The sequence below is a fragment of the Terrapene carolina genome, unplaced genomic scaffold, assembly GCF_002925995.2.
Source record: "Terrapene carolina triunguis isolate 2854851 unplaced genomic scaffold, T_m_triunguis-2.0 Scaffold232, whole genome shotgun sequence".
In the NCBI taxonomy this organism is placed as follows: domain Eukaryota; kingdom Metazoa; phylum Chordata; order Testudines; family Emydidae; genus Terrapene; species Terrapene triunguis.
In genome coordinates, this window is record NW_020664583.1 from 11169710 (window position 1) to 11182072 (window position 12363).

General features: G+C 54.3%; 1 protein-coding gene across 1 annotated transcript in view; it reads left to right on the plus strand.

Moving 5' to 3' along the window:
- Window positions 1–12363, plus strand: part of SEMA3G (semaphorin 3G) — a 69843-nt gene that overhangs the window by 55271 nt on the left and 2209 nt on the right. Inside the window, exons 8-15 of the mRNA XM_024205674.3 lie at window positions 3065–3179; window positions 3709–3778; window positions 4887–5031; window positions 6380–6611; window positions 7960–8051; window positions 8695–8736; window positions 9762–9987; window positions 10634–10773. Of these exons, the coding sequence (XP_024061442.2) occupies window positions 3065–3179; window positions 3709–3778; window positions 4887–5031; window positions 6380–6611; window positions 7960–8051; window positions 8695–8736; window positions 9762–9987; window positions 10634–10773 (1062 nt within the window). The remainder of the gene's footprint in view (window positions 1–3064; window positions 3180–3708; window positions 3779–4886; window positions 5032–6379; window positions 6612–7959; window positions 8052–8694; window positions 8737–9761; window positions 9988–10633; window positions 10774–12363) is intronic.

Genomic DNA, 12363 nt, shown 5'->3' on the forward strand with positions numbered 1-12363 from the left:
GCTAGACAGACAGTGGATTGTTCCTATCTTAGGTCCTTACAGAACTCCTATTACCATAGTATCTACAACTGGCTACCCCATCTTGGGCCGCGAGGGATTCCTGTACTACAGGGGACTCTCCAGCTACCCTCTGAGTGCGGCTTCGAGGCCCCTTTATATAGCTGGAGTGTCACAAAGAGGATTTAGCCTGGGCCGAGGATTTGACCTTTTGACGTAAACCCAGTTGAGATCACTGGTGAAATTATTTGGTGGCCAATTCTCAGTTTTTCCAGTCATTAGATTGGTTGTGCACAGGACAGGCCTGGGGTCAGATTTCCAGGAGGTAAGGTTTGCTGGGCAGGACTGAGAGGCATCAGCAGAGCAGTGTGAGAGCCCAGCACTGGAATAGCAGGGGGCGGCAGGTCAGGCTGGAGAGGCATTGGCAGAGCTGTGGGGGGGAGCCAGGGCTGGAATAGCAGGGGGGCTGCAGGGCAGGATTGAAGTGCACTGACAGAATGGTATAGGGTCTTAGGCCAGAATAGCCAGGGCCTGCAGGTAAGGATTGGGGTGTGGGTTCAGTTTGCCCAGTGCTGTGTGACAGGTTCAGAGTTGCCGTGTTAGTGTATCAGCAAAAAGAACAGGAGTACTTGTGGCACCTTAGAGCCTAATAAATTTATTTGAGCATAAGCTTTTGTGGGCTAAAACGCACTTCATCGGATTCATGCAGTGGAAAATACAGTAGGAAGATATATATACACATCACCCAGAGTCAGGATTACTAGCCCTGCACTTACATAAACCCCATATGCCCCCGAGCTACAAAGCTCACCCCTCTGCACGTGCCCAATGGCAGCATGCGGTCTTGGACAGGGAGCCGGCCCGAGGGATTGCTTGATAGGGGATCCCAGAAACAATCTCAGGGTGCTGCATCAGAGGCCACATGCTGTGCTTGGTGAGGGGAATGTCCATCGGGCACAGACCAACGGATAAACTCAGGCCAGGCTGGGATTCATGAGGGGCAAGAAGTCAGAGCAGGGCCTAGAACCTGTATTTTCTGCTTCCACGCACCAACCCTTTCCTTAAGCAGCAGGCACTTCCCTTCTAACTTGGCCAAGCAGGCTGGGCAGAGGTGGTTTAATGAATGCCTGGTTCCCTAACAGGGAAAGATCAGAACTCTGGCTGAATGCAAGTTCTGTGCAATGCCCCATTGATGTTCATTTCCCTTTGCGTTGGGTATGTTTATAACCATTAATGGAAAGACTCCAGGGAGGGCCAGATTCTGATCTCAACTCTACTTGTGTCAATCCAGAGCTGCTCCATTAAGTGACTCTGGATTTACACCTGTTACCCATAATCTGCTTCTGTTCCTTTCTAGGGAATAGGAAGCTTCTTCCATTGGTGCTGTATCCCCAGTGTGTCTCAGCCAAGGGGAGGGGCTATGGAAAGCTTTGGCCTGGAAAAGGAGAAAGGATGGTGTGGGGGTTAAAACGCCAGACTGGGAATTGGCCCATATGGGATCAGTTCCCATATCTGCCACTGACTCACTGTGTGATCTTGGGCAAGTCACTTAGGGTCACATTTTTCCATCAAACTATCTGTGGCTCCATTTCTGGGACCCTGACTTCAGAAGTATGCAGCCAAAGTGGTCATTGATTTTGGGTGCTCCATGGATCTCAGCTTGGTCCTCCTTTCCCCCAGGTGTAACGATGCGGTTCTGGCGGGACCCAACTGAGAGTGCCAATTCAGGGCAAATTGCTCAAACAAGGCAGTTACAGCCCTAGGCTGGGGTTTTTCCACCTCTAAGGCAAACCAAACCAGCCAGACAATGAAGACTTTGGTCTCACCCCACTGGCTAGCCACAAGTCACATAAGCAATTCCCTTAGACACTGCAGTTTCCCAGTATCACCACCAGTGCCACTCGATATGGGGACAAATGGTTATGAAAACCAATACCCCAGTAAAAGAAAAAGGGTTCTCTCGATCCCAAAGGACCAAGCCCCAGATCCAGGTCAATATACAAATCAGATCTTGCCCACAAATCACGCTGTTGCCAATCCTTTAGAATCTAAAATCTAAAGGTTTATTTATAAAAGGAAAAAGATATAGATGAGAGTTAGAATTGGTTAAATGGAATCAATTACATAGAGTAATGGCAAAGTTCTTGGTTCAGGCTTGTAGTAGTGATAGAATAAACTGCGGGTTCAAATCAAGTCTCTGGAACATCCCCAGCTGGGATGGGTCATTCAGTCCTTTGTTTAGAGCTTCAGTTTGTAGCAAAGTCCCTCCAGAGGTAAGAAGCAGGATTGAAGACCAGATGGAGGAGAGGCATCAGCCTTTTATAGTCCTTTCCAGGTGTAAGAACACCTCTTTGTCCTTACTGTGGAAAATTACAGCAAAATGGAGTCTGGAGTCACATGGGCCAGTCCCTGCATACTTTGCTGAGTTGCAAGGCGTATCTGCCCTCTCTCAATGGGTCAATTGTATAGCTGATGGTCCTTAATGGGCCATCAAGCAGACTAGGCAGAGCTAACACCAACTTGTCTGGGATGTCTCCCAGAAGCATAGCATAAGTTTGAAATACAGACAGTTTAGAGCCAATATTTATAACTTCAACTACAAAATTGATACACACATATAGACAGCATAATTATAACCAGTAAACCATAACCTTGTCTTAGACACCTCATTTGACCCCCTTTATACAAGATTTGGTGCCACTACAGGACTTTGGTTGCAACTATGTTCTATATGGTCCCAGATTAGATCAATAACGTCACACCAGGCAATAGTGGTCTCTTTGGACCCTGATTATAGTCACTTGACTGATCTGGGGGGGGGGGTCGTTGCTGGGGGTGGAACAGTGTTTCCCTGGCCTGACGTGCAATAATCCCATCTGAGCTAAAGGTCAAGCAGTATCCTCCATCTCCCATCGTCTCCTGTCAAGGTACCATGACCTTGTCCCCTCTGGAGAAACTAGCTCTGTGGCTGCTCATGTGGCTCAAACCTCCTAAGCTCATTGTCTCTAAGCTAACCTTTTATCAGGCTGCTTCCAGGTGTGTGCAATGACGTCCCTTCTCCTTCCAGAATGATGCAGGAGGCCAGCGGGTGCTGGTCAACAAATGGAGCACCTTCAACAAAGCCCGTCTGGTGTGCTCCGTCCCAGGGCCGGATGGGATAGACACCTACTTTGATGAACTGGGTAAGAGGAGCAACTGCTTGGACGCTCTCTGGCTGTGGGGCTCTGGGATCGGGGCCGTCTGATACGTGTGTGGCCAGGGGACTGCTCACTTGGCCACTTGGCAGGGGTGGGTGGAAAGAGAAAGCCCTGAATGTTCAGTCTGTGCTAGAAGTTGGGCGCAAGTGCTCTGCTGAATGGGGATGGGCTGCTGACCTGGGGCCTCTGGGGACAAGAATGGGATCCAGCTGTTTGTCTCTGGGATGCTGTGGAGTCCAGAGATGCTCTCCAGCTTGGCCTTCGCCTCTTTGGGAGAATCTTGGTGGGGGGCTTGCCTCACTCTGTCCCACCCATCCAACCCTCAGCAGGTGGAGATGGGGGGGAAGAATTATTGATTGGAACTGGCTGGGGGATAGGCTGCTGTATCCCTTGGGACACAACTCTTGACAAGCCAGCAAGATGCTGAAAGCATCAAGGAGTAGATGGGTGGGGTGTGGGGTGCTGTGGAAGGGGGTAGTTTGATATACAGGGTGACCAGCCTTCTCTTCCATAGAGGACATCTTCTTACTGAGGACCAAAGATGGGAAGAGCCCTGAGATCTATGCCCTCTTCAGCACCATCAGGTAACAACTCACAGCTCCTCTCACTTTCTATAATGAACAAAAGGCCTTCTCCTGTCACTCGAAAATTAACATCAGCCATTCCAACACCACCAATCCCCACCCCTTTTCCCCATGCTGCTCAGTATTATTATTGTTGATTATTTACATTGTGGTAGGGCCAAGAGGATCCCAGCCCAGTGGGCTAGGCACTGAACAGAGTGGCAAAAGAAAGTCCCTGCTCCAAAATGCATATAATCTAAGTGAGAAGAGATAGTTTGTCTAGTAACTATGCAATGGTAGAAGAAGTCACCTGCATAAGGATGATGAATAATGCAAATGCACTGGGTTAGTTTTGGTGTAAATATGTATAAATAGCCGTAGCTCTTGGAGGTCCTACAGATAGATATGTTGTAGTTATGGATCGATAGTAGATACCAAATAGGGTCCTTGGTGCAGTGTCTGCATAATCTGAGACTCAAAATGGACAGTGCTGCGCAGATCCATGTACAACAGGCTTCAAGAGGGTGATTTATGTAATTTGGAGCAAGACAGATTCAGTTAAAATATTAATACTTGATGTCTCAAAGCAAATCTTTCAGTCTTTTAAAGCAGTCTTTCTGTAACCTGAAAATGGCAATACCACGCCTCTTGGTCGCTAGGTCTTGGGGTCAGAGATAAGGTTGTTATTGAGATGTCTAATGTGAACATTCCCATGCATAGATTTGGGTTTGTATAAAGGCACTTGATTTCTTTAGCTCGTTACTTTAATTGACCTTTTCCAGCCTTTGTAATAGCTAGGATTCACTTATTTTAACCTGTAACGTTCATGATATTTATTGTTTTGAATGTTTATACTTTTTACGGTGGCCTCCTTAGTTTGAATTCAGCACATTGTCTTCCGGGGATTTATACTGTGATCTGATCACAGTCCCATCTCATTGGGCGGGCTGTTGCCCGTGGATTTGCAGTTAGCTTTTGGATTTGGTGTCTGGTTTGGTAATTTTATCCCTCCTCAATACACCCATCTCTTGCACAGGTCCCCAGCACTGTTAATAGGAAGGGTTTGCTAGCCCTGTGTGTGTGTGACTAACAATGGATCCTCACCCTGGACCAATTCCTCTCATTTCAGCAACGTCTTCCAAGGCTTTGCCATCTGTGTGTACCGCATGGCAGACATCTGGGAAGTTTTTAATGGGCCCTTCGCCCATAAGGATGGCCCGGATCACCAGTGGGCAGCGTATGAGGGCAAGGTGCCCTACCCCAGGCCAGGAGTTGTAAGTGGTTCACACCCTTGTTTTTGAAGGTGTCTGGAGAAGACTCATAAAATGATCCATTATTAACCCCATCTCACTTCACCCTCTGCAAGGGGTGGTGGATTTGCCTTGGCACGAACTTCCCAGCAGTTTTTCCTCCTGGGTCTTTCAGGGATCATCATCAGAATCCGTTTCGGGAGGTGGGACCCACTTTGGGATTTAATTGAGGCAAATTAACTATTCCCAGGCAGAGCAGTGTCTATGACAGGGGAGGGCAAACTTTTTGGCCTGAGGGCTGCATCAGGTTTCGTAAATTGTATGGAGGGCCAGTTAGGGGAGGGGGTTGTGGCCCAGCCCTCACCTCCTATCTGCCCTCCTCCCCCCGGACTCCTGCCCCATCCAACCCCCCCCCGTTCCCTGTCCTCTGACTGCCCCCGGATCCCCACCGCCCCATCCAACCACTCCTCTCATTCCTGACGGCCCCCCAGGGACCCCTGCCCCATCCAACCACCCCTTCTCCCTGTCCCCTGGCTGCCCACGAAACCCCTGTCCCTGACTGCCCCCTGTTGCCTCATCCAACCCCCCCTCCTTCCTGACTGCCCCCCCCCGGGACTCCTGCCCCCATTCAACCCCGTTTCCCCCCTGACCACCATCCACACCCCTGCCTCTTGACCACCACCCCAAACTCCCCTGCCCTCTATCCAACCCCCCCTGCTCCCTGCCCCCTTACCGTGCTGCCTGGAGCACCGCTGGCTGCAGGGCTACAGCCGCGCCACCTGGCTGGAGCCGGGCCATGCCGCCGCCACCTCGCAGCACAGAGCACCGGGTCAGGCCGGGCCCTGCAGCTGCGCTGCCCCAGGAGCTCACAGCCTCGCCGCCCAGAGCATTGCGCCGGCGGCGGAGCGAGCGAGCTAAGGCTGCGGGGGAGGGAGGACAGCAGGGGAGGGGCCAGGGGCTAGCCTCCCAGGCCAGGAGCTCAGGGGCCGGATGTGGCCCGCGGGCCGTAGTTTGCCCACCCCGGTCTATGACATGTTTTCCCATTCAGTATAACAACCCTTCCTGGGGTCTCACCCCCCACACCGAGCTGGCCTGTGTCTGAGGTTGGACAGGGGAGGAGGAGATAACACAGGGGAGCTAATGGGAATGAGCCTTCCACCTTGGCTGTTAACAGGACGGATCTGAGCTTGAGAAGGACGTAGAAACCCAGACAGCATCATGGAGTAGAGATTCCCAAGGCCCTTGTTAAGGCCGAGCAGGTGGCTCACAAGCGCTGGGCTGGGGAGGCTGTAGGTGGGGTCTCCTAGTGTCATGGCACAGGGGTGCAGAGCAGGAATGCCAGGCTGAAATGCTCTCTTCTGCCTCGTGCCAGTGTCCCAGTAAAACCACCAACCAGCCCAGCCGGCAGTACGGCTCCACCAAGGACTACCCCGACGAGGTCCTGCACTTCGCCCGTGCTCACCCCCTTATGTATAGGCCCGTGTACCCATTGCACCGTCGGCCCGTGCTGGTGAAGACCAACCTGCAGCACTGGCTGCGGCAGATCGTGGTGGACCGGGTGGACGCTGAGGACGGGCAGTATGACGTCATGTTTCTCGGGACAGGTGAGCTGGCGCCCACAGGAGAACCCCCAGGGCCTCAGCAAGGCCAGCCATTTCCTGCTAGATCTCCCTTTGCTCCCTCCCCTGGCTCTCCACTTGTGGGCCATCCTCCCTGGTCAATTCAGCTGCAGCTCACAGCAGGTCTTTCAAAATACCATGTTGATTATGGTGCCGTCAGTCTGTCTACACCAGGCCTGCCAACATTGCTAACTGCAGTGGAGCTGAACATGCACTAGCTGTTGGGTATCTGGGTAGAATAGACCAGCTGTCCCAGTTACAGGGTTAGCTGCATCTTTGACCCCTCTTCAGTCTCTCCCAAGTGCTCCCTTTCCAGTGACAGGCCCTATGCCTCCACTTCTCTCGGGTTGGAACCTCATGATCCCCCCACTCTCATTCTGGACCCCCTCAACATCAGCACCCTTGCTGACCAACCTTGGTGTCTCTGCAGGTCCAGCTGTCTTTGACACTCGTAAGAGCTTTCCCTAAGGGAACTGTGACCAGTTGGTGGATGCAGTGACTCTAAGCACCTTCTTCCAAACGTTTATTTATCGATCCATAGGAACATAGCATTCCCAAAGAAAAGGGTTAAAACAACAGAAGGCTTACATGCATACGTCTGACTTAACCTTAGCATTTCTCTCAATGCTTGGCCAGGCTAGGGTTGCCAAGTTTGGTTGGATGGATTCCTGAAGGTTTCATCACATGACATAATTTTTAATTAAAGATCAATCTTTTAAGTCCTGGAGACTCCAGGACAATACTGGAGGGTTGGCAACCATAGGCCAGGCCCAGCTGCTCCCAGGCACTCACTACTTCTGGGGGCTGGTTTTCAGTCTGCTTCCCTGCAAACGCTGCCTCTGTTCCCTGCCTCCCCTGAGCTTCAAGGAGGGTGTTTCTTTAAAACCGGGCAGGCCCCTGTTGTATTGATATTGATCTGAAAGACCTAAAGAACTAAAGGTGTTTATAAACTCTGTCACTGTCCAACATTAAAGCAGTAATAGGCGGGTTTGGGATTTATAGGAGAAAGGGGCTGTAGCCGTGCCTGCTATGATTGTTTCTGTGAGTCATTGTCCAGCTGGCTGGGAGGGACCCCTTCCAACATCCTAGCAGGGAAAACCAGTGATCTCCTTCTGGTGAGTCCAGGCCCTGACATTCATGGTGCAGGACAGTTCTCTGGTGCTTGGCCCTGGATGCAAACCGATGGTGAAGAGCTTAGCCTTGCATGCAGGTTGTGCACAAAACAACAGGCGTGTCACAGCAGGAATTGTCTCCATCTGCCCCCGCTGCCAGTGATGGCCAGGATGCCAAGGTGAAGGGCTTTTGTAAATGCTCTTGCTCTATTACCATCCAGATGCCGGCTCAGTACTGAAGGTCATAGCCCTTCAGAAAGGAAACTTCGCTGCAGCCGAAGAAGTCATTCTGGAGGAGCTGCAGGTTTTTAAGGTGCGATAAATGGCACATATGTGTGAATGATAGTGGTGTGCAGGCGTTTGTGCGTGTGTGTCTGAGTGTGCCACATATAGGAGTGTGTCTGTGCAATCAGTGACACACACATAGTATGCATGTACAATCCATGCAAACTACGTTACCACCTGTGCTGACACGTGTGTGTGACAGTTTCATATGTGGCACCTGCTGCATGAGTAAGCCTGTGTGTGCGACTGTTGTATGTGCAGGGTGTGGCATAGTGCCTTCCGTTTGGGTAAGTGTGTGAGCACGTGAGCTGTGTGTGTGACCATCTCCAGTGCAGGCCATGGGCCGGGGTCTCCTCTCACGCTGGCATAGATAAACGAACTCCGTGCTGGGCTACTGGGGAAAGTGAGAGGAGAATCCGGTCTGATCTGGGTGGGCTTCTGGGGGAAGGGGCTGGCTCCATTCTTCTGGGAAGCTTTAGTTCTTGCTTGTGTGTGAGCCCTCAGGAAGCAGTAAATGCTATACATGATGATGGGGTGGTGCGGGGTGAGCAGGAAGCTGAATAAACCTATAAGGATTGAAGATGTCTCAGACAGAATGTGGAGTTTTTGAAGGCGGGGGTGGGTCGTTTCTGTGCCATGTCCTAGCTGAGGGCTGTCTCTTCCTCCCCCAGGCTCCCACGCCCATTACCGCCATGGAAATCTCTGTCAAACGAGTGAGTAGTGGCTTCTCGGTGGGACAAATGCAGGGCAGAACCCAGCCTGGCTAGCACGCACGCTCGACATAGATGAACACAAAGGGGCTGCGCAGGGAGCAGAGAGACGCTGGGGGCAGATGTGGGTGTGTGTACCAGTATTTAAACTCCAGGAAACCATAACAGTGTCCGGCTTGGACTAGACCGAGCAGGAAGCATCAGTGCATGAAGATTGGCAGATGCCTCATGGCTGTGGCTGCAGCAGCTCTGGGGACCACAGTGTGAGAAGCACGGTGTTAAGCTATCCTGTCTATCGCAGCAGCCAGTGCAGGATGTCTCCACACAATGGGGCTTCTGTCAGATGCCTTGGAAGACCATTCCCCAGCTTAATGGAATCTCTCTTGATATTCATCCTAAAATGTTGGTTGCCCCTCTTGCCACTTCCCTCCTAGTCCCGCCCTCTTTGCCCACCCAGTGGAAATTCCTCTCCTTCGGGAGTGTTTATTTCTACCTGGAAACGAACTCTGGAGTTGATGAGCAGGGAGCATCATCCATCCATGTGTTCTTTGATGGATCTGCCTGGCTGGTTACTAGCCTCCATACACAGCCCTGTTGATACGTTTCCATCCTGCCCTGCCCCCCCGCTGCTCCAGTCCTGCATCCCCATCCCAAAACTACACCAATGCACTTCCCTCCTTCTCTACAGCTTCCAGCCTTGGGCTCCCCACGCAGCTCTGCCAATGCCCTTGCAGCACCCCCGCTAGTCTAGGCCTTGCTTTCCTGTGGCGCCTCAGTCTTTGTCTGTAATAACAAACCTTTCTGATCCGGTCCTGAACCCAAAGCAAGCAGAACAGCGCCAGTCTCCAGAGACTAGGCTTATATGGTCCCAGGCAGGCTTTGAACCCTGGCTCCTGCTGGGGAGGGGAGAGTGCCCCAACCCCACTGCTCTGCCCAGCCCCTATTTGCCATGGGATCATCCTGGAGATCTGGGCTCTAGGCAGAGGCCCCCCTACTGTTTACCAGCCTGTTCCCATTTACTCCCACAGCAAATGCTCTACGTGGGCTCCCGTGTGGGGGTGGCCCAGGTAAAGCTGCACCAGTGCGAGACCTACGGCACAGCCTGTGCTGAGTGCTGCCTGGCCCGGGACCCGTACTGCGCCTGGGACGGCATCTCCTGCACCAGGTACCAAGCGTCAAGCAAGCGCCGGTTCCGCCGCCAGGACATCCGGACCGGGAACCCTATGCACCAGTGTCTGGATCAGAACCTGACCGGTAAGATAGCCCATGTGCTCCGCCTGTATCCCAGCCCACGTGTGACTGAGAGGGGCCAGCTTCCCACTCAGCATCCCAGTGGGTGCAGATAGGCCTAGAGGGGCCAGCCGGTGGCTAGGCATCCAGGACTCTCCTGCCCACACAGACGGTCCACTGGTGTCATGGCAATGCCTGGGCTGTCCTCCCATGTAGCTGGGATCCTGAGCAGAACAGCACCTTCCTCCAGGTGGTGTTTTTGCCCCAGCGAGCTTTCCATGTGTGCTGAGCAGGGAGGTCACTCATGCAGCACCCCGGCTCAGCTCAGACATCCTGCACCCACATCCCAGTCAGAGGCACTGAGCGTGGGCTCTGCGGTCACAAATGAAGATTCTCTTAACCAGCTGTCCCTGTGATGTCATGCCACATGGTGATGGGGGACAAGCCACCCCTGCCCACAGAGCAAATCCAGCCAAACGGAGCCTGCCAGCACTGCACGGTGTCATCGGGGTCTCTCCAGATGCTCTGGGCCCAAGGCCAGAGGACCTCACCTGAGCGGAGTCAGGGCTGTCCCCTAGGGGTTGGGGTGGGTGGTGGCTGGCACTGGCTGCCTGCTCCATGGGGTGCACCACGTCCCTCGGGCACTGAGTGAATGTCTGTGTTCCAACAGTGGATGATTTCGACAGCGCCGAGGAGAAGGTGGTGTATGGGACGGAGCACAACAGCACCTTCCTGGAGTGCGTCCCCAAGTCGCCCCAGGCCACCGTGCAGTGGTTCCTTCAGAGACCCCACGACGAGCGAAGGGATGAGGTGAGGCGTCCTTCCCCCCCATGCCTCCCCCTCCCAGTCTGCCTCCTGTGCTGGAGCACCCCGCCCCCATGCCCAGCATGGTGCCCCTTACCCATTGCCAAAAGCTTCCAGTCCAATGAGCAGAGCCCTCCCTGCCCCTCTTCTTGGCCTCCCAGTCGATGAGCTGCCTCTTGCCCGGGGCTCCATGTGCCAGCAGCTGTTGTCTGCCCTCCGCGTTCTCTTACGGTCCGTGCTCGGGGCTGGGAGGCACTGGAGCGTTGTCTGAGCAGGTTTCTACCATTCTCTACACGCTGAGCAGCTACTCGCTGTCTGACGAGACAGCCTGCAGGGGCCTCCTCAGTGAACGTTAGGTGAGCTCTGGGCCTGGGGCAGGACTCGCCTGATGCTGCGAAAGCAGGTAGAAGACGGCCCCATCAGCAGTGGATTGCAGGGGGTAGGAAGGAGCAGCCATGCCCAAGGAAAGCAGATGCAGGCAGAGATGCAGGAGAGCTGGTTCCCTCGGCAGGGTAGCCCCGTGGAGCTGGCACTGGGGAGCCAACATGGGCGGCAGGTATAATAGGCTGCCGTGGGATACTGGGCTGGGGCTGCTGCGGCCGGGGCACGGATCGGTCAGCCAGCTGGGACTGCTCCGGCCGGGGCACGGATCGGTCAGCCAGCTGAGGCTGCTCCGCCGGGGCTGGCCTGGAGCGCCTCTGGCAGTGGGGGAGGGGAGGCTCAGGGTTCCAGCTGGCCAGGGGCTTCTCGGACCACGGGATGGGGGACAGGGGGGCTCAGGGCTCCAGCTGCGGGGGGTGGGGCCTCGTGTGGAAGGGACGGGGCCATGGGGCTAGCCTTCCCGGAGGGGGGTCCACTGTTCTCTGGGGACCTCTCTCGACAAGCCACCCCAAGCAGGGTTTTCTGGCTCCGATTGCCTCCACTGGTGACAGTGGCCGGGATATTTTGCAGGCACCCCTTGCTCTGTGTAGGGAGGTGCACACAGCCCCTGGGACCAGATCATCCTGGGGCTGCCCCTCTGACACATTTGGCCCCTGCTGTCTGATGATCAGCCACGTCTGGCTCGCTCCAGGCCAGCCGAGGCTCTCGCTCTGCTTCCCCACTGACTTGCATCCCCGAGTTCTTCCCACGTGCGCCCCCTCTCCGTTCCCTCCACCTGCCCAGCCCTCCTGCTGGACGTTCCTGAGAGACACTCACCATGGAGGCGGGATCTCTCTGCCCCAGCTCCCTCTGCAGCTGGCCAGCCAGTGGAAACCTGCCAGCACTGCTGTAATGGAGGAGGGGAGGGTGGGAGGCTGCTTAGAGTGCAAGGCTGGGGGGAATGTCTGGAAGCCACAGAAGCCATCAGATTCCCTTTGACTGGGGGCAGGGCGCCAGGGGACCTGTGGTCAGAGCCGGCATGGCGGGAAATGGGATCTGGGATCACGAAGGCCAGGGGTCGGAGCTGTTGAGGTGAGAGGTGGGATATGGGATCACGTGGCTCCGTGGTCGGAGCCAGGGGGAGGTAGGATATGGGATTACATGGCTTGGTGGTCAGAGCCAGCATGGCGGGAGGTAGGATATGGGATTACGTGGCTCGGTGGTCAGAGCCGGCAT